Source organism: Rutilus rutilus, assembly GCF_951802725.1.
Source record: "Rutilus rutilus genome assembly, chromosome: 10".
Lineage (NCBI taxonomy): Eukaryota > Metazoa > Chordata > Actinopteri > Cypriniformes > Leuciscidae > Rutilus > Rutilus rutilus.
This window is the reverse complement of record NC_140215.1, coordinates 31,995,386-32,017,304: the sequence shown is the minus strand read 5'-3', so window position 1 is coordinate 32,017,304 and position 21,919 is coordinate 31,995,386. Positions and strand designations below refer to the sequence as shown.

At 36.4% G+C, this 21,919-nt stretch overlaps 1 protein-coding gene across 6 annotated transcripts in view; it reads left to right on the top strand.

The window, feature by feature from the left end:
* The window catches only part of fmnl2a (formin-like 2a), an 88,155-nt gene that overhangs the window by 51,573 nt on the left and 14,663 nt on the right, over positions 1-21,919 (top strand). For 3 of the 6 annotated variants that reach the window (XM_084422356.1, XM_084422357.1, XM_084422359.1), the window contains exons 7-16: positions 9,350-9,461; positions 9,835-9,911; positions 11,940-12,033; positions 12,379-12,453; positions 13,613-13,723; positions 13,837-13,986; positions 14,731-14,832; positions 15,876-16,203; positions 17,377-17,562; positions 18,698-18,718. In XM_084422356.1, coding sequence (XP_084278482.1) covers positions 9,350-9,461; positions 9,835-9,911; positions 11,940-12,033; positions 12,379-12,453; positions 13,613-13,723; positions 13,837-13,986; positions 14,731-14,832; positions 15,876-16,203; positions 17,377-17,562; positions 18,698-18,718 — 1,256 coding nt within the window. The remainder of the gene's footprint in view (positions 1-9,349; positions 9,462-9,834; positions 9,912-11,939; positions 12,034-12,378; positions 12,454-13,612; positions 13,724-13,836; positions 13,987-14,730; positions 14,833-15,875; positions 16,204-17,376; positions 17,563-18,697; positions 18,719-21,919) is intronic. The other 3 variants (XM_084422358.1, XM_084422360.1, XM_084422361.1) reach the window with 1 other exon arrangement.

Sequence of the window (21,919 nt, the reverse complement as noted above, 5' to 3'; positions counted from 1 at the left end):
GAACGAGGAAAAGACATTAATCTATACATCAGTTACATTGAACACATTTTGTCATGTTATGTTAAAATAAGTTTCGTAAGAAATGTTAGAATGTAGCTATAGGTCCAAATATGAGACGGCAAGTTTTAAAGTTGAGACACTCACACAAAGATATAACACATATTTTAAAAACTTTGTTGTATAAAATGTATATTTATTTGCAACCGTTATGTTAACAGCATTAATACTATATTTCTGGTAAGAACAGCTATTCAGCTGATGGACACGCGCTGCGTTGTCATGGGAACATCCCAGGTGAAAATAATGAGGAAATTACGTTGTCTTTCGTTGCTCCCTTCATCAACATAATGGCACACAAGTGCCCCGCTCCCTCCAAAGTGCCCAATTCAAGGGCTCTGCCGTCTGCCCTTTTAAGAGAGTAGGGCATAGGTAAAGCCAGAGCCCGCGTCTCTCTGGTAAAGCTCGCGAGCCGTCCGTCCGTCACTTATTGGGTTCCCCGGAAACATTTCCGTTGTGTTCTGTTCTATTTGCAGCGCGTTTCTGTTTGGTTGTGTTGTGAACTTTTGCAGCGCGTTTCTGTAATTGCAGCGCGTTTCCGTATTTGGTTGTGTTGTGAGTATTGGGACGCACGTGAGTTGTAAAACTGATGAAGATGTTTTCTTATTCGCTGGTGTTTTTTTCTATTTGCATGTGTTTTTTTCTATTTGCATGTGTTTTTTTCTGTTTGCATACGTTTTTTTCTGTTTGCATGCGTTTTTTTCTGTTTGCATGTGTTTTCTTCATTTGCAGCGCGTTGAGCTCTCTCGGCCACCATAAGTACAATACAATACTACGTCACAAAAACATAAGGAATACATATAAATAAAGATGACTAATTACCACTCTGTCACAGACTGGAGTATCCTTGGTATTTGAGGTATAGGTTCGATGTCTTCTGATTCGGGATCAAGCTCAATCCTGATGGCTAAATTTCACTAGTTTTCAAAACACAGAAACACAAAAAAACTATTCCACAGATGTATTGGCAGAGATGTTGAAATGTATTTTAATATTCAAAAATATTTCAAAGAGAGGATCAAAAACAGGATAGATAGCAAATATCTAAATTTAGATATTTTCATGTAAAAATCTTGCTAACATTATACACTCACCTAAAGGATTATTAGGAACACCATACTAATACTGTGTTTGACCCCCTTTCGCTTTCAGAACTGCCTTAATTCTACGTGGCATTGGTTCAACAAGGTGCTGAAAGCATTCTTTAGAAATGTTGGCCCATATTGATAGGATAGCATCTCGCAGTTGATGGAGATTTGTGGGATGCACATCCAGGGCACGAAGCTCCCGTTCCACCACATCCCAAAGATTGGGTTGAGATCTGGTGACTGTGGGGGTCATTTTATTACAGTGAACTCATTGTCATGTTCAAGAAACCAATTTGAAATGATTCGAGCTTTGTGACATGGTGCATTATCCTGCTGGAAGTAGCCATCAGAGGATGGGTACATGGTGGTCATAAAGGGATGGACATGGTCAGAAACAATGCTCAGGTAGGCCGTGGCATTTAAACGATGCCCAATTGGCACTAAGGGGCCTAAAGTGTACCAAGAAAACATCCCCCACACCATTACACCACCACCACCAGCCTGCACAGTGGTAACAAGGCATGATGGATCCATGTTCTCATTCTGTTTACGCCAAATTCTGACTCTACCATCTGAATGTCTCAACAGAAATCGAGACTCATCAGACCAGGCAACATTTTTCCAGTCTTCAACTGTCCAATTTTGGTGAGCTCGTGCAAATTGTAGCCTCTTTTTCCTATTTGTAGTGGAGATGAGTGGTACCCGGTGGGGTCTTCTGCTGTTGTAGCCCATCCACCTCAAGGTTGTGCGTGTTGTGGCTTCACAAATGCTTTGCTGCATACCTCGGTTGTAACGAGTGGTTATTTCAGTCAAAGTTGCTCTTCTATCAGCTTGAATCAGTCGGCCCATTCTCCTCTGACCTCTAGCATCAACAAGGCATTTTCGCCCACAGGACTGCCGCATACTGGATGTTTTTCCCTTTTCACACCATTCTTTGTAAACCCTAGAAATGGTTGTGCGTGAAAATCCCAGTAACTGAGCAGATTGTGAAATACTCAGACCGGCCCGTCTGGCACCAACAACCATGCCACGCTCAAAATTGCTTAAATCACCTTTCTTTCCCATTCTGACATTCAGTTTGGAGTTCAGGAGATTGTCTTGACCAGGACCACACCCCTAAATGCATTGAAGCAACTGCCATGTGATTGGTTGATTAGATAATTGCATTAATGAGAAATTGAACAGGTGTTCCTAATAATCCTTTAGGTGAGTGTAAGTGGACCTCAAAAAACTTTATAAAACTATAAAAAAAAATGCAGTTGACCCCTTCTAACTATAATAACTTAACAACAATAATAATAGTCATTTAGATTGATTTTTTCCCCAGCTGATGAACGATAAAATCATAGAAAGCCAATCAGAATCCACCACACTTTAAAGAGCGGCAGACGTTATAGCTGTATATAGTTTATAATATACAGAACATTATCGCCCTTATTGTTATAGTTATCTTTTTGGTGTGAACGGGCCATTATTAAGAATTATTACATGGCTTGGTTGAATTCCAATGTAGAATGCGGTCTGTTATTTCTTGATAACAGACCGCTGTGAAGTATAACACACCGTTGCCATGAAAAACATTGCGTTGCTATGGACGCAGGATTTAGCGGAAGCAATACAATCGTTTTTAAATCAATAAACTCCTTTTTAAATCAATATTTTGTGTCAAATTATTGATTTATTTGTTAGGTAGCCATGTAATAAGCGGGGTAATGTATAGCGATGGCGGTTGTTATAGCGAATACAACCCCTTCAGGCTGATTCAAGCTCCGCTTCGCGTCGGGCTCCCGATCAGCCTGTCGGGGTTGTCGGTGTCTATAACAACTGCCTCGCTATACATTATCCCTTACTTAAACGTTCTGTTCAAACAGTACGTGCTGTTAATTTCTTTAGGTGTATGTACATTCTGTGTTCTTGCTGGAGCGATGAACTGTGTCACAGGTTTTGTGAAATGAATGTGTGTAATTAATGCAGTTGTCACTCTGTCTGCAGTTTGCTGTTGTGCGTTCCCATCTGCAACACAAGGCACGTGTTTTCCGTCCTTCAGACAGTCTCCTTTCCTCTCCCCTTTATGTTTTTCAATGTGCTGTATTATGGAGCTTAGATTAGCAGAATGAGTTCAGTTGCTAAGTAACTAGCTGTGTACCTGTCAGCCATAATCTCTGATTTCACCTGTTATTTGATGCTGTTTATTCAGATCATGCGGCTCTGCAATTGATTTATTAATCATTTTTCACCACTGTAATCTCTGCAGCCAGTGGTGTAAATTTGTGTTCCATAGTTCAGAGGTTCTGCCCCACATGTAGTAGTTTTGTTCCCACGTTTTCCTTCTGCTTCTAGTATTTTGTAGGGATTAAATCGTGTGCTGTATTTAATTTGTAAAAAGAATATTTCTCAAATTTCCCATGCCCTCCTGAAGAACAAAGACTCATCCACAATGTCCAAAGTGCTCACAGAAACAAGGGTACGTCTGCTGCATTTACTCAAAGTTCTAGATTTTTATAGAATTCTGTAGACATGAAAAAATAGTATTGCGCTAGATTGAGTGTGATACCTACTGTTTATAATATAACTTCCGCGTAACACTTTCTATGAAGCCTGTATTTATAATGCACTACCAGGGTATTCTTAAGGCATTATAATGTATACATAATGCAAACAAATTTTTTTATAATAATAATAATAATAATATGTTGTGTCCTATCAGTTTATAATACATAATACTAGTTGTTGTTATAACTTTTAAGATTTATAGCACAAAGAACACCATGTAACTGTATATCCACTTAAATTATAACAGATTATATTTCCAATAGTCTGACATTAACTTTTTTGCTCACCAGCCACTGTGGTTAGTGGTTTTCCAAAGTTACTAGCCACTCAGCATTTTCACTGGGCACAAATTTGACATCGATACCATGGGGAAAAACTGCCATATAGATATTTTTGTAACGTTAGTTATCTACTTTAGTTAACATGAACTAAGAATGTGCAATACTTAGCATTTATTAATCTTAGTTAATGTTAATTACAACATTTACTAATCCATTATTAAAATCAAAAGTTGTATTTGTTAACATTAGTTAATGCACTGTGAACTAACATGGACAAACAATGAACAACTGTATTTTTATTAACTAGCATGAACAAAGATGAATAAATACTGTAAACAATTTATTGCTCATTGTTAGTTTATGTTAGTTAATGCATTAACTATTAATTAAACCTTATTGTAAAGTGTTACTGATATTTTTAATAGTATCTCATAATTTGGCAGCAGGAATATTAGGCTGCTGTCACTTTAAGACCTGACGCATGGATTCATTATACTGTTACACATGCGCTTTCTTTCTTAAAATATAAATATAACTGACTGTTTACGTGAATACTCAGACCGGCATTATTTTGTGTGTATTTGACTGTTTCAGCACGATAAGCAGGAAAAAATAACTCAATTTAGTTCTGAGATGTCCCGCACTTTGGGTGTGAGCACAAAATCTGCAGGAATGAGTGAAATTATGTTCAATACGCACAATTCCACGCCGAAATTCAAGCCCTGAAACACCAACAATATTCATCCGGAGCAAATGAAACGAGGGAGTGAGGAGAGGCGGGTTTGTGTGTCACTCGCTGTCGGAGGGATGACAGAGAGAGAAAGTGCAGCTCATGTATCTATTTTATGGAAAATTAGTTTTGGAAGCATTTCAGATAGATATATATTGAAAAATCTATATTTTTGACAACACTACATTGCACTTAGTTTATTATTTCAGATGCCTTTTTTATGTAGCTTGCTGTGATATATCTATTAGATCTTAATGTCTAGATATGAGACACAGTGTAACTATGTATATGTCAGTCCTTTAATAGTCAGTCCTTTAAAATAAGCACTGTTCTAAGTGTAAAACAAGTAGCTTGGAGCATCGACTTTTGCAACTTCACAAAGAACGTGTTCAAGCGTGTGTGCTTGTAAAATCAACTGACAGATATGAGTCTCATCCCTCAATTTATAATAAAGGAAAACTTTGTAGTGATGTACTTCCATTGGAAGTCTTTGTGGCAAGATACTGTACCTGAATGTGCATTAAATACACACTGTTTGGAAAGTATCGCCACAAGATTACTCATTACACAGCATGTGACGAGTGTAAAAAAATAATCACTAACCTTATATCCAGTCTTTCAAGTCCTTTGCCAGAACTGGGATGTTATGTAACTACTGTTTATGAAGCAAACTCAACCCCGAGGAAAACATTATCAGCACATCACCAGACATTCATCCATCTATACCACTAAAAGGATGATTTGGACATCTTACAGTCAAGTCAATCCACAATTTTACACAGCGCTTTATACAATACGTCAAAGCAGCTTTACACCATAGTGTCAATGTCGCATTCTTTAATTAGGAAACCGTGAATAATTACAACTTCAATTTCAACTATAAAACAGCTCTACAGATTCTTATTTGATAGATTCAAGCACAGTTAAATATAATTGGCAAATTACACATTTAGGGGTTAAAAAGCTGAAAAAACATGTGTTCGAATTAATCATTAAAAGGCTTAAACAAAGCTTTACTTTTTTTTTTTACTTTTAAACCCCAAGGGCCGGTTGCACCAGCTGGACGGTTGTAAGACTAGGCTGGACGTAAAATATGTTTTAAGTACTGCGTAGAATTAATACCCGTTGCACCATCTAGATTGTGAATTAATTGTTACTGCAGATGTGAACTGTACTGCACACTGCAGACACAGGTAACTAACACAAAATGTATCTATGTAATTAAGTAGGAAATATTAAATATGAACATATATCTGGGATTATTAGCAGAAATTGTATACCTTGCATTATCTTGACAGCATAAAATCTTGGAAATAACATTTCATAGTGTTTAAGTCCATTCACAGTAAGCGATATTTAGCCAGCGCATCGTTTAAATTAAGTTACTGTAATAACAACACATAACATAATTACATAACCAAGGTGAATATGTAGGTTACAATATGAATTAAGTTGTATGTGCATACCTAAAAAACATAAATCTGTATTCAGATTTCAGAATGAACACTTTGACATTTGCTATAGTCCTGTATGTAACTTGCTCACACTTTTATTACATGCGTAGGACGTTAAATAACCAGTTACATGCTTAGGACGTTTGTGTTGTGAGAATGTACAGGGACAGGATCTGCTCCAGGACCCATGAAGTAGGCGCGCATGTAGAATTTTCGTTTTGTTTTTACAAACTGACCAATGACGGATCACACAAATTGATTTTCTGTTGTTTGATAAGTGCAGGATGTTTGATAAGTTTCAAGTTTCATTATCCTGATCAGTTCTTTCATTAGCGCTGTTCTCTTATAATAAAACATGTAGCCTGCCCTGGAGCATCAACTTTTTGCAATTTTAAAAAGAACGTGTTTAAGCGTGTGTGCTTGTGAAATCGGCTGATAGATACGAGTAAAGAATATTGTGTTCCGGATGAGCACAGTCATACATCCGGATATGTGACAAAGACATTACACACACGTTTTACAGTACTCTCTGCAAGAGCTTCTACAGTAGGTCCTTGTGATGTTCTGGATGAAAGAGCTCAGAAGAAACCACATTCACACTCTCACTTAAGTCAAAGTTGAAAGACAGACCACATCACAACAGTGACTCAGCTGTGTTCTCCTATGAATCAGTGTTGACTAGGGGTGTGCAATATCGACAAAAGATTTTTTCTGTGATTATGCTGAGTGTGTTGATCTGATGTCGGTACATTCACTGGTTTAGGCCTGTCGTGGACAAGCTTTTTATATTCTTCATAATCTGTGCAGTGATTAGTTTACAGCAGTGTTTTTTCCCTTACTGATAATATTGTGAAATACACAAAATCAATTTTTTTTGTACTGCAGAAATGGCACAGAAGCCACATCTAAATATTTATTTATTTTTAATTAAATGATATATAAACCACCAAGAGCTGGTAGGCAAGTCACACGCTGTGTCCAAAATTGAAAACCTCCCTACTATATAGTAATGAAAAACATTACGCCAAAAGAGTAGTACGTCTGAATACATAGTATTAAAAAAATATAGTATGTGAAAAGTCCTCGGATGACCTACTACTTCTGCCGAGATTCTGAAATGTGCATTCGACAGACACTTTATATCCCATGAGGCCAGAGGATTTATGAATGGCAGTGAAGCGACACAACTGACACTGGTTTCATTCATACCACCCATATTCATACTATATAGAACATATCTTTTAACAGTCTTAAAGTAAATTTGAATTCAAATGTAGTACCTACTCAATATGCAATTTCGGACGCAGTGACTGTTTTTATGAGTGAGTCATTGAATCACTCAACCAATTCTTTACATTGGATCATTGAGTCATTGATTCTTTCAAAAATGCCAATTCATTCAGGGGGAAAAAACGCCACTGGCGCACACCAGTTCTGTTACTATTGTCAATGGCGAAATAGAGCAAAACAGACAATATTGACAATATATATATATTTTCTAATATCTAACTCACAATATTTACTTCTTGTTTACTGAACTGCTGTATAAATTCAATCACATTTGGAATCGTGCTAGTATTCGTGAAATCAAGCATGCTGGCTCATGTGATATTCCGTAAATATATCATATTGAAATATAACAAAAACGAATGGAATGTTGGGGTCATTCTAACTGCATTCTAATATGTCATGCTGTAAAAGCATGAACTATCAAGGCGTGTTTTTTTTTTTTTTTTTTTTTTTGTGCAAATTGAATGACAAATTAAAGTTTTCACATTAACAACAATTATGATATTATCGTAGACTACATATCGCACAACACTTGTGCAGACTGTGTGTTCATTCCAGTGTGTGTTACTGAATGAGTTCTCAGCATTGAGCACAAATCATTGCCCCAGGCACTGCTGAATTGTGTGTGTGTGTGTGTGTGTGTGTGTGTGTTTTCGGAAAATCACGCCCAGCTCGTCTTGTGACAGTCCTGAAAAAGAACTGTGTGCCCATTGTGTTAGTTTGTGTGTGTAAACCTCGTCTAGTTTGTTTGCGTGTGTATTTGTGTGCCTCTTTAGATTTCTCTGTTTACGTGATTTTTTTCTGAGTATATTTGAATGCCCTTATCTACAGAATCATTCATTTATACTATAATGTATATATTTTTCTAACATGTACATGTTTTATACCTGTTTGTGTGTGTGTTCTTTGTGTGCATCTGTTGTTGTGCGTCTCTGTTCTCACACATAAAAGCCTTTGGCTCGGGCCTGATGGCTGGCATGCATGTCAATGACGCCGCTGTTGTGTTGTGGAGGTGATATGTGTGCACTGAGCGCTTTGACTGCTCTAAGACAACGCACATCACACACACACACAGATGCTGCTGACAGACCTAAACACAGCACTATTATCATTTAAAGACACTATTATCATCCTGCAGTTTAGTATTGATTTGACACAGTCCTGCGACTCTAAAATCAGGATATGGTGCTAGATTAGATAATTTGATAAAAAGTAGTTATTCCTCTTAATGAATGGTTATAAAACAGATACTTTTATATACTTTTAATGGGTACTTTTATTTAGCAAGGTTGCATTAAATGAATCAAAAGTGACAGTAAAGACATAACATTTTATGTTATAATTTCTAATAATAATTTCTAATTAATGCTGTCCTTTTGAACGTCCTATTAATCATGTTTTCAACATTGATAATAATGACACTGAAGGCTACTGTAATGGCTACTGAATATTCCGTTTTAACATCACATGCAGTAATTTTATTTTATTTTTAAATGTAATAATATTTCATAATTGTACTGTTTTTACTGTATATTTGAATAAATAAATGCAGCCTTGATGAACATAAGAGGCTTCTTTCAAATTCAAATCTCAAAACTTTTAAATGAAAATGTATGTTATAACAATAACATCATCTTCATGTTGTTCCAACCCTATACCTGAACTTTATTTCTTCCGTAGAAAAAAAAAAAAAGAAGGTGTTTCATAGAATGTTCAAGCTGTTCTTTTCAGTGCAATGAAAGTGAATGTGGACAGCTTGAACATTATGCTAAACGTCTCCTTCTGTGTTCAAATGGGTTTGGTACAACATAAGGGTAACTAAATGATGACAGTATTTTCATATGTTAGATATTGATTTAATTGGATACTAAACTTGACTTGTTGTTTTGCTCTCAGGTCTAATAATACGTTATCCAGCCGGAGGACATTGAAGAATTCCAGATTAGTCTGTAAGAAAGACGATGTTCATGTGTGCATCATGTGCCTACGAGCCATCATGAACTACCAGGTAAAACACACACAAACCTTTGAATCTATATTATTGAGGACCTCTCATAGACTTTCAGTCCCTCCAGTTTTGCACGATTCCATGCTACAAAATTCTGTTTGTTTTTTTGTGTGTGATCCAGCCTAATTAGCAGTTTAACGCAAAATGTGATAAATGTGGTAAAAAAAAGAAGCTAATTTTCCACAAGAATCTGGAAATTGCCGCCACAAAATCAGTCATTTTGATCACACACACAAAAAGTCATGAAATCCTGGTGGGACTGGTTTTCATACCAAGTAGGCTGTTTGGTCTATATCATGTTTTATTTTCAGATAATAAATCTTGAAGTTCCTGTTATGTTTACTAATTAGTCCTCTTTCTGTCTCTCTCTCAGTATGGCTTCAACATGGTCATGTCTCACCCTCATGCTGTGAATGAAATTGCACTGAGTCTGAACAATAAGAATCCCAGGTAACCCATTGAGATGGAGTAAGTGTGTGTGTGTGTGTGTGTGTGTGTGTGTGTGTGTGTGTGTGTGTGTGTGTGTGTGTGTGTATGTGTGTGTGTGTGTGTGTGTGTGTGTGTGTGTGTGTGTGTGTGTGTGTGTGTGTGTGTGTGTGTGTGTGTGTGAAATAAAGAGCACTTTCCCAGAATTCACCGCTTTAATTCATTGCGACTCCTCTTTCAGAGTCATAAATACTGGCAGCAATAACAACAGACTCCTTAATCTGTGTGTGTGTGTGTGTGTGTGTGTGTGTGTGTGTGTGTGTGTGTGTGTGTGTGTGTGTGTGTGTGTGTGTGTGTGTGTGTGTGTGTGGAGGAGTTCCTACTTCATCAGTTTAGATGACATAAATAGGAGAAATAATTATTACTTTTGGTTATATACACTACTGTTCAAAAGTTTGGGGATTTAAAAAAAAAAAATTGTTTTTGAAAGAAGTCTCTAATGCTTACTAAGGCTGCAGTAAAACAGTAATATTGTGAAATATTATTACAATTTAAAATAACTGTTTTCTATTATATCTAATATATTTCAAAATGGGTTCCACTTTATTTTGATAGTCCACTTTAGACATTCTACTAACTATATGTAACTTTGCAACTACATGTCAACTAACTCTCATTAGAGTATTAGTAGACTGTAGTAGACCGTCAGTAGACTGTTAGGTTATGGTTAGGTGTTAGGGTTCGGGTTAGTAGAATAAGTTGACTTGTACCTGCCAAGTAGAATATCTATTGTGGGACCAACAAAATAAAGTTTTAGCAAATATTAAGCAGACAGTCTACTAATACTATAATGACAGTTAGTTGACATGTAGCTGCAAAGTTACTTATAGTTAGTAGAATGTCTAAAGTGGACTATCGAAATAAAGATAGTTATAAAATACCTTAAAATGTCATTTATTCCTGTGATCAAAGCTGAATTTTCAGCATCATTACTCCAGTCTTCAGTGTCACATGATCACAGTGTCACAGTGCCTCCAGAAATCATTCTAATATGTTGATTTGCTGATCAAGAAACATTTCTGATTATTAACAAATGTTTAAAGCAGTTTTACTGCTTAATATGTTTGTTGAAAACATGATACTTTTTCTGATGAATGGAAAGTTCAAAAGAACAGCATTTATTTGAAATCGAAATCGTTTGCAACATTATTAATGTCTCTACTGTAACTTTTGACCAATTTAATGTGTCCTTGCTAAACAAAAGTAATGGTTTCATAAAAAATAAAAAATAAAAACTTTCTGACCCCCAAACTTTTAAAATGGTAGTGCAGATCTTCTGCTTCTTCTAGGGCTACGTTTCCACTGTCAGTCCAAATCGGATTATTTTTTATCCAATTGGAATCTGATCTGAATTATCGACTGTCCACACTGTGCATCACAACTGTTCAGATCGGATTTGTGTGTCCCATACCGCTCTTTCGTTTTTAACGCAATATCTGCATTGGTTTCAATGGCAATGATGTTGCATATGGCAAAAACAACAACCGCAACATGTCTTATTTACATTAAGTGCAATAAGACTCCTGCGTCTCCTGAGGCAGCAGCAGAAACACAGGAGGCTTTATTCCACGCCGGTCTCAAAACATGTCTCTGTTATATTAGCATTTTCTGCTCGTCTGGCACTTGCAACAACACAGCATTGTTTCTGCAGCGACTTTCAGCATGTTTCCTATAACAACGTCTGACATGTTTACTTTTAACGTGGCGTGAGAAAATCACTTAAACTACGTGAAATCGGATCTGAACAGTCAGACTGAAACGGATTAACAGAAATTGGATTTCAAACCACATATAAATAGAGCTCGAAACAGATTTGTAAAAATCGCATTTCATGTGATTGTTTGCCGTTCACACTTGCTAACTATGATCGGATTCCAATTGGATATCCACAAAAATCTAAATTTGGATCTGAACAATGCTTAAGAGGTAGCCTACAGTGCAGTAATGACACAAATGTTTTAATATGTGTGATATTGCTCTCTGCTGGTGCAGGACTAAAGCTCTGGTGCTGGAGCTGCTGGCTGCCGTGTGTCTGGTTCGAGGAGGTCATGAGATCATTCTCTCAGCTTTTGATCACTTTAAAGAGGTACAGAAACACTAACATGACCCAACACTGCAGATAATAGAATCACAGAAACACTTACAGATTAAAAGCTGTGATCTGTGTCCCAGAATCACCCAATCATAGTGTAATAGACACAAGACACATTTTAGGCTAACAGTCCTGTACAGCAAATAGGTACACACACCTGCTAAACGCATTGTTATTGATTAGTTTAGTGGGAGGAACAGCACACCATTATTTATTCATATCTCTTGTTTCTGGGAAGGAGAGATCAAGCTAATATCATTTCCTAAGAGGATCAAAATCTCATTTCAGTTTCTCTAGACATTATTTTACTGCATGAGCTCTTACTTTATTGCTTTGCAGGTGTGTTCAGAAGATCAGCGGTTTGAGAAACTCATGGAGCATTTCAAGAATGAAGATAATAATATCGACTTCATGGTATGTGTTAGACCAGCATCCACATATACACATTTTCATTTGCAATCATGGTTATTAATCCTCTAAAATACATAACACTGTACCACTGATAGACAGTATTCAGCTGTGAGATATAATTTTAAAAGTAAATTAGATTATTGCAGAAGAGCTTCATTAAGCTGCATCAGAAAGACATGGCATCATAACATTACAGCCCTTTTGTGCAAAGAAAAACACTTTACGTTGGTTTAAAACCTGATCATTTGGAGTTTAAGTAAAAGGCAAGCTTTAGGGGTTTGATTTTGGGGTAAATTTGATTAATTAAATTTGAACATGGAAAAAAATGTGTTAAATGGAGATGGGAGCTCTCTCTACACCTTATGGCATCTGAAAGCATTGTGAAATAGGCCTACTTATTAAAGACAAAGGTAGCTGAAAACACAATCTTGTAAATATGCCTGACTGGACATTTCCCCACATATTACACAGTTACTTCCCAAATAAATGCACATTATGTGTTGATTCGAGTTGAACTGAGGATAGGATGTCATTAAAGAGTGTGGAGTGATATGAGAGACTTGAAACACAGCTATGTAGGAACAATGCTCTGTTATTAGTTCTGCACTCATTGTATAAAGACATTTGAATTCAGCGATTTCTGAATTAAGTATTACAGAGAACTGTGTACTCAAGACAATTTTGTGTGACACCTGCATAGCACTTTTTACAATACACATAGTTTCAAAGCAGCTTTACAGAAAACCATTAAGTTAATGTTAAAAATATCTTAATACTGTACTTTCACATTTAGAAGATTAGAGCTGAGCAATAATATAGTTTACATTTTGTGACGATATAAACAATCAAGCAGGTGAGATTTTCTATATGTGTAATAAGCGTGTAATAAGCCAACATACTCAATAAACGAACATGTGAAGGTTAAGGGATATGTAGAACTTTGTGAGTTATAAATGTTCTTTTGTATGCAGATTTTATTTAGTTGTATTTAAATTGCTCTTTTAACCTAACAACATGCATATCTTTGCAAAATTTTGCAGTAATAATAAAGATATTTTGCATTTCTATTTCAGAGTTAAAACTATTTTCCTCATCAGTAATTCACCTTAAATTTGTCTATATTTGTGGGTTTAATTTGTGTATGGTGTATATTGTCTTGCAGGTTGCCTGTATGCAGTTCATTAACATTGTGGTTCATTCTGTGGAAGACATGAATTTTAGAGTGCACTTACAGTACGACTTCACAAAGCTGGGCTTGGACGAATATCTGGACGTAAGTAAACATGCTGGAATGCTTCTTTTGGGGCTAATGTTCAGTATCAGTGTAAATGTTGAGTGAGCTGCGAGAGGATCCTTCACTCTTTCTCTCCCTGTGTCTCTGAGTAGAAACTGAAGCACACCGAGAGTGATAAACTGCACGTGCAGATTCAAGCGTACCTGGATAACGTGTTTGATGTCGGGGCTCTGTTGGAGGACGCAGAGACCAAGAACGCAGCGCTGGAGAGAGTGGAGGAACTAGAGGAGAACATGTCTCATGTTAATAATGTTTTTACAGTACAACACTCTTCACCAATGTCTAATAAAATCCTGAAAAACAACCATTGAAGTGCTTTCCATTTAAAGCATTCAGTTTAACTCTGCAGCACCAGAGAACAATATCACCTTTGTCTTGTTTGTCATTTTTTGCCAATATTTTCTCATTAGCCTTATGGAATTTGCATTATGTCATAATGAATAACAGCAAGCTTTATATGTGGATAACCAGATCTCTGACACAATGAATTAGCAGTTTAACATTTAGCAGTTGATCATTGTATTTTTGGGGGGTTTTAAGCAGTATTAGAGTTCAACGGAAAGTCTTTAATGATAATGAAACATGATAGGACACCATCATACATCTACAGTAGCTTGACCTTTGACCTTGTGACTGTTGGCCCTCTGGCCATAGGATGACGTCCTGACCTGAGGTCATTTCCTCATTAGTGCGGCATTGATTTTATAGTGCACTGCATAAGTGCGTACTATATTCTTAATAGATTGGTCAAGAATACTGAAGTGATAATGAATGTGAATCTGAAGTTAAATATGTATGCAACAATGCCTGAACTCATGAGGTCTGGAGATTTTAGTGTTCATGTCTCAACAGTTTGGAAAACTCAAATGCTCAGGTCTCTTGTAGGCTTTCTGCCATGGTGATTCTGTGTTCAGTTCTCTTAATAACTCCATGTTCTGTAGCTGGAATCTTATTTCTTGTTGATTCTTGTTTGTGTTTTTTTTTAGCTGACAGAGAAGTTACAGGACACAGAGAATGAGGCGATGGCGAAAATTGTTGAGCTGGAGAAACAGCTCATGCAGAGAAATAAAGAACTGGAGTCTATTCGGGTAAAAGATGAATCCTTACATCACTTCCTCTTGAGTTTCTGAGTTGCAATTTGCGTAACAATAATTTAGTTAATGTAATAAAGGTTATGCCAATAATAGTAAACAGCAATAGATTTGAAAAAGAAGCATTGATAGCATTGAACAGTCATGTTCTGCATGTACATATTCTATATAATTACAGTGCAATAACTGGGTAATAACTAAACTTACCAAATTAGCCTAACTAACCTTATCATGTTTAGTTACGTTATAGTCTTCTTACTCTTATTCTTACTCTTTACTCTCTTCTGTAAGTACACTGTAAGTGCACCTTTCATATGTGATAATTCATATTCAGGTCTAGCTTTATTAGTGAAATACCCATTTTTAATCATCCATTCCAAAAAAATATATATATATATTTTTTTTCATGTTCCCTTAACATCTTAAGTTTTTGTTATTTAGGTGTCAAGAAAATAAATAAATAGCTTATGCTATTTTTTGGTCAGCCAAACCCCTTAGACATTAAAATATTTATTTCAAGTACCTGTGAGATGTTAAGTTATTATTTCCAAAAATTAACGACACATTCACGTTCACAGTTTCTTTGATGTCGGTTAATGGTCACATGATATGTAAGAAAACTGAAAAAATATTTAATCTTTTTTTGTTTTCGGATTTATTTTAATTATTTTAAAACAAAACAATGTTTATATATATATATATATATATATAAACATATTCACTTCTTATGTGAAGTGAATAGAAGTGAATATGTGATATTGTAATAAAAAAGTTATAAAACACCAGATCACACCACGCTTTACTCTGAAACACACAGCGCAACTAACTATATACATAATTCAATCTCAGCCTTTGATTTTATAATCACACTAAGCTGTATCATGATTTCAATTTTATTCTGATCATTTATTTATTTTAATGTTACATTTAAATTACTTTAATTAGCTTTCTATCAACTCACAGAACCCTGTTTGGGAAAGGCTGCTTGAAAGTATAAAAATGCTTTCTACATTATGTTTGTGTTAACTTTGTGGTGATAGGAGGTGTATAAAGACGCCAGCTCTCAGGTGCACACACTACGGCGGATGGTGAAGGAGAAGGACGAGGCCATTCAGAGGCAGTGCAACCTGGAGAAGAAGATCCACGAGCTGGAGAAACAGGGAACCATCAAGATCCAGAAGAAAGGGGATGGGGACATAGCCATCCTGACGTCCCCTCCATCGGGGAACGGGCATCTACCAGGGTCAGAGGGCGTAGTTGGGCTGTCCGGTGAGGGCCTGGTCAGTCACAGAGGTGTGGCTAACGGCACGGCTCATGGTGTGTCCATGCCTGAACCTCCACCACCCCCTCCTCCTATGCAGGCGACAGGTGAGGGACGTTCAAAAATGTATGCTTTTTAGCAGCCAGATCTACTTCTGAAGTTTTTCCTTCACGTTTTTCGCATACAGACGACAATGTTGTCAAAACGATCCCCATTCACATGGATCCACAAAAACTATTAAAAACACTGTATTATGCTGCCAGGCCAGTAGATGGCGATGTCACTTTGTAAAGAAAACTACGCGCCTATAGATTCAGCACATAATACGCATGCGCATGATGTCACCGTTGTCACAAATTAGCTTTTTTGCGGTTTACACAGAGACAATAACAGTTTTGTTTTCAAAAACTTGCACTTTGAAACCTGTTTTCAAAAGTTTTCAGGCCCCCAAAACGCTGTTGTCGTTTAAATGAACGGCCAAAACGCATAAAAGGTTTTTTGTTTTCAGTTAAAAACGGTGTTGTGTAAACAGCCCCTGTTTTACAGAGGCAACAGAACAGAAAGCAGTGCAAAACCAACTAAGAAAAAAAAACTCAAACACAGACTTAACGTTACATGTTTAGCGGCAAGAAGTTTGAAATTAAAGATTACTCTGAAAGCAAAAATGCAATATACTGTACATGTGCGCTCACGAATATTTTGTTTATTTGGCTGAATCACACAGGTTGCTCGTTTCTGGTTTGCTGGTCACCAGCACAGTTTAGCTTGAGAACAGCATGACTGTACTGGTCCACCGGTTAGACCAGCACTATACCAGCTCTAACCAGCATAAAAAAGCCTGGACCAACAAGTAATTCAGGCTGGTTATGCTGGATTTTTCAGCAGAAAAAGTTTCAGCCTTTTCACGGAAATGTCCATATTTCAAAATCAAGACAAAGAAATTAGATTTTGCATTAGGAAAATGGGTAACACTTTAGTTTAGGGTCCAATTCTCACTTTTAACCAGTTGCATATCAGCATGCATATTACTAGTATATTGGCTGTTTATTACTTATGAAGCACATTGTAATGCCTTATTCTGCATGACCATATTCTACATCCCTCAAAATGTAGAAATCCTATTCAATACCTAAACTTAACTACCGTACTAACTATTGATAAGCAGTGATTAGAAGTTTACTGAGGCAAAAGTCGTAGTTAATAGTGAGAAATGGACCCTAATCTAAAGTATGACCGGAAAATTGAACACATTTTCTCTCTCTTCCTCTTATCTTTTCAAGTACCAAACGGTCTATCTGCTGCTCCAGCACCAGCACCCCCTCCTCCTCCTCCTCCTCCCCCTCCTCCTCCTCCTCTTCCAGGTCCTGGTGTGGATATATCTGCCCCTATGCCTCCTCCACCCCCCATGGCCCCTCCACTTCCAGGCTGTGGATCACCAACCGTCATCATGAACTCAGGACTGGCAGGTAACAGAACCTGCTCGACACTAAAGACAAAACCATAACAATCATGTACATGCTCAAAGTATGATACAGTATTGCAGAGACATCACATGAACAAAAACCCCAGTGATTTAGACGCAAATACGCCCCACACCGCTTAAGAATGTGGAAGTTAGCATTAGTTTGTGTTTAAAGTTCACGCGTCAGTTCAGAATGGCTTTGGATCTCTGGTGCCGCCATAACCCCGTCCCCTCTCTGAGGCGAACGATAACAATCACCGCAGATCAAGCTGTTTATTTAGTTTCCTGTAACGGGTTTAATGTCTGAACACGCTCAACTGAATCACTTCTACTCTGCTGAAGTCTTGAGTCATAATATCAGCTCTTTGATTTTACATAAGATCGGTGTCTTTCAATTTTAGTACGTTGAGTTTAGTTGACATACGGTGGTAGTGTTTTTCACCATGTAATTTATTGAGAATTTGAGTAAGAATGCATTATTATGATGTGAGTACACGACATTGGAAATGTGGTCATAAAAGACTTTTGGATAATTCATATGATTCCTTGAAGTTTCAAAACGCTCAAGACTTTTACTCTACAGTTCACACGTTTCGGGTTGGGAAGATTTTTCAATGTTTTTGAAAAAGTATTTTATGTTTATCAAAGGCTGCATTTATTTGATCAAAAATACAGTAAAAACAGTAATGTTGAGAAATATTATTTTAATTTAAAATAACTCTTTTCTATTTAAATATGTTTTAAAATGTGATTTGTTTCTGTAATGACAAGGCTAAATTTTAAGCATCATTATTCCAGTCTTCAGTGTCATGAAACGCACAATATTGTAAAAAAGCTTATTGACAACGGATTAATGCGTTATTACCTTTTTCATTCAGTCTTCTCTTGTCTTTTTTAAATTAATATTACTAAAAAGTCTCCCAGGTTTGCTTCAATCCACGGTTTGTTGGTGTGGAACCTCTCTCTTGATCTTTATCATTCCTTATAAAACAATGCAGCTCTTTAGGGAATTTCTGTGGAAATGCAGGCTATAGGAAAATAACGCAAACAGATCTTTGGAATCAGAGGTTGTGTTTTGTCTGCTCTTAACCACCTCTTTCTCTCTGCCTATTTCTGCTCTACCTGTTGTGCCGCCATAGAGGGACCCATCAAACTGTACTGTAGGTTTGCTGTGTCGTGTTGTGTGTGCTTAGTCGTGTGTGTGTGTGTGTGTGTGGTCATGGTATTTTAGTCTCTAAGACAACACACTCAGTTCCTCTGTAATCTTGATCTGACGACGACTCTGAAGCTGTATTGCTGGTTGTTCCTCTTGAAACTGGGCATGAAATTGGACACTGTGTTGCAGAACTTTTCCTTACTGTTTAAAAACCAGAGAGGAACATTCTTCATACCTCGCTTACAGAGTTCAGCAAATAACAGGACTCTAATGCCAGCCTATGAGACCACATGTTCCATGAGATGTAAGCTCTTATTTCTACACTCCACAGCAGACAAAATCTCTGTTTCCAGAACTCAGGCCATGAACCGCAACCTCATGGAAAACAAAAGTACAATTCACATCGACATCAGATCTACAGATCTATTTGCCATTAAGAATTGTAAATCTAGTAAACACAGATGCTTCTAGCAGTCAAAGAGCAGTTTCACTTAGAACACAACTCTGTATTGTGCAATACAAATATGTATTGCATTCTCAGCATTGCCACCACAGAGTAAGTGTTCTTGGTTTTGTAGGGCTGCATGAGATGATATATCAAAATATAGTCAAAATCATGACTTAGTGCAATTATTACATCACGACTTAAAATTACAATTACATCACAAAGGATGCGATTTCATATATTTCATACTTAAATAAGTATATACACTGCGTGTTTCAGAGTGAAGAGGTCAAGTGTCATCTAAGCTCATGATCTGGTGTTTTCAGTGTCTCAGAGCAGCTCTGTTCACAGTAAATGCTGCTCCACACGAACTCAATCTCTGAATGTGTTGTAAGTTCCGGTCGCTTATAACATGCATTTGAAAACGCAATCTGTGTCAGTGCTTACAAACCTGTAAAAAGGAAAATGGATCCCAGCAATTTTCCGCCAAAATAAAAGCTTAATGGTTAAATATTTGAAATGAATCAATATTAGTATGATATATTTATACTCTAAATATATAGTTGTACTATACAATTATTAATATTGTTTTATGAAATATTCATTTTTTTATTAAATAATATTTTACAGTACAGTGGTATTATAATTTTTTTTTCTTATTTGGTGTAATCATCATTATTATTATTTTAGTTATTTTGAATAGGTCAAAACAGTAGGAATGTGGCAAGTGCAACAATTAAAGTGCAAAGATAATTTTTTTAACTGTTCGTTTTCTGGTTACTGAAAGAGTTTTGAGTTGTCTTGTAATTAATATAGCCAAGTTTTATTTGTCTATATTTATTTCCAAATTAAGTTACTGAAGGTATCTGCTGAAAAACAAAATATCGCAATGTCACTTTTTAATATTATTGTCCTAATATTTTTCTATTGTCGTGATGGAACAACAGTCTGAAGAAAATCTTGCTGAGCTAGCTAGTTAGTTTAATTGTCATTTATACTTGGTTAGTTACTTGATTGATAACATCCTGTGTAGAGGTAGGCCTACTGAAAACATTTAAATGTGATTCTATCACCCCCTTGAGGACTGAATCTTGTTACTGCACAGTGAAACAAAAACTATTAAGTATGGAAAGCATTCACATTTTTTTTTATACAATTCTGTTGAATATATTTCTCACTTTAAGTCATACTTAAAAAAAAAAAACTTTTTTCAAAACTAACTTCACTTTTCTCAGGCATTTTTGCAATGACTTTAAATCAACTGGTTTTAAACAACCATATTCAACATTTTGTTGATCCTTTATATCAGAATTAAATGGATGTGCATCATAAGGCAGTAAGACTAAAAATGCCATGTCCGCTGTGTGAGTACGTGTTTGATTGTGTTGTGTTTGCATGTTGAAACAGTGTGCCGTGCCGTTATAGACGACTGATCGTCAGATAAGACGATAGTTGCGTAAATTCAGGAATGTTTTATACATGCTGTGACTTTTTCTCCTTTCTGCTCGGCCTGATATCACACCATCATATTGCCCATAACCCTCATCTGGACTGGACACTCTATTCACTCCCTCTTTGTCACCTTTGATCAGAGATTAATATCGCTGGATCTTAATTTAGCCATATTCAAGCATGTTGTAATCTGCGTTTGCTGTGTCTGAGTCAGATTCAGTCATTAACTGGATCATTTTGGAAGTTTTTATGAAGTATGAACCTGTATAAACGAAGGAAACCCAACTCTTGACTCATTGTCAATTCTAAGACGCTGTTTGAGTCACATCCTCATGGTGTAAACCCCCAAACAGCCTTGAACATCTGTCTCATTTCCTAAACACACAGGACAATGTTATTGCTCAGAGATGCAGTTTTCAGTCAGGTTTCAATTGCCTCACGTTTCTCTGAATTTATTAAGAGAAATCTAAATAGACACAAATAAAATGACATAAGAGTATAGCGCTATAAAATGAATAGCTCAGATCATTCTCTTAGAGAGATTTGATATCTTGACAAATCTGAGCACAGTTTGAGACATTGTCTCTTTTGAATCTTTAGAGGAGACACATGAGATTGCTGATACATTTTTCTCAGGAGAAACATCTGAGAAGCCCGTGACTTCATGAGATCTCATTTGTGATTTATCTTTCCTGTGGGAGTCTGTGATTCTGTCTCTCAGGATCATAAAATGGGCTCATCTGTGATTTAGAATCAGAATATCTTGTCAATGTGATGATTTTCATCAGGATACAGTGGGTATTAAAAGTCTACACACCCTTATTAAAACTGCAGCTTTTTTTTTTAGTTGTTAGATGTATGATATGCATTACATTATTATAACTCAATGAAGTGGATTGAGTTAGATGATGGCACTATTGTCTTCTGTAGAGCTGCTTTATTGGACTCTTTTCACAGACTGTGATGATGCGTTTAATGGTCATCAACATCGTAAATCCTGCAAAGTTCTTACTATATATATTTTATATTTACATTAATAAAACTATACTTTCCGCTACTGAGAAACCCAGAAATGTGAAAATGGTCCATTGATGAATTTTGTAAGTTCGACACTGTAATGAATTGAATCAAACTGAACTTGCTTGAGCTGAATAATGACACTATTGTCTTTTGTAGAGCTACTTTATTTTCCTTTTATAGTGAAGCTGCTTTGAAACAATCAGCATTTTATAAAGTGCTATATAAAAAAGATGACTTGTCTTGACATGTAAAATGAATGAAAGTAAAATCATGTCAGTATAATAATGT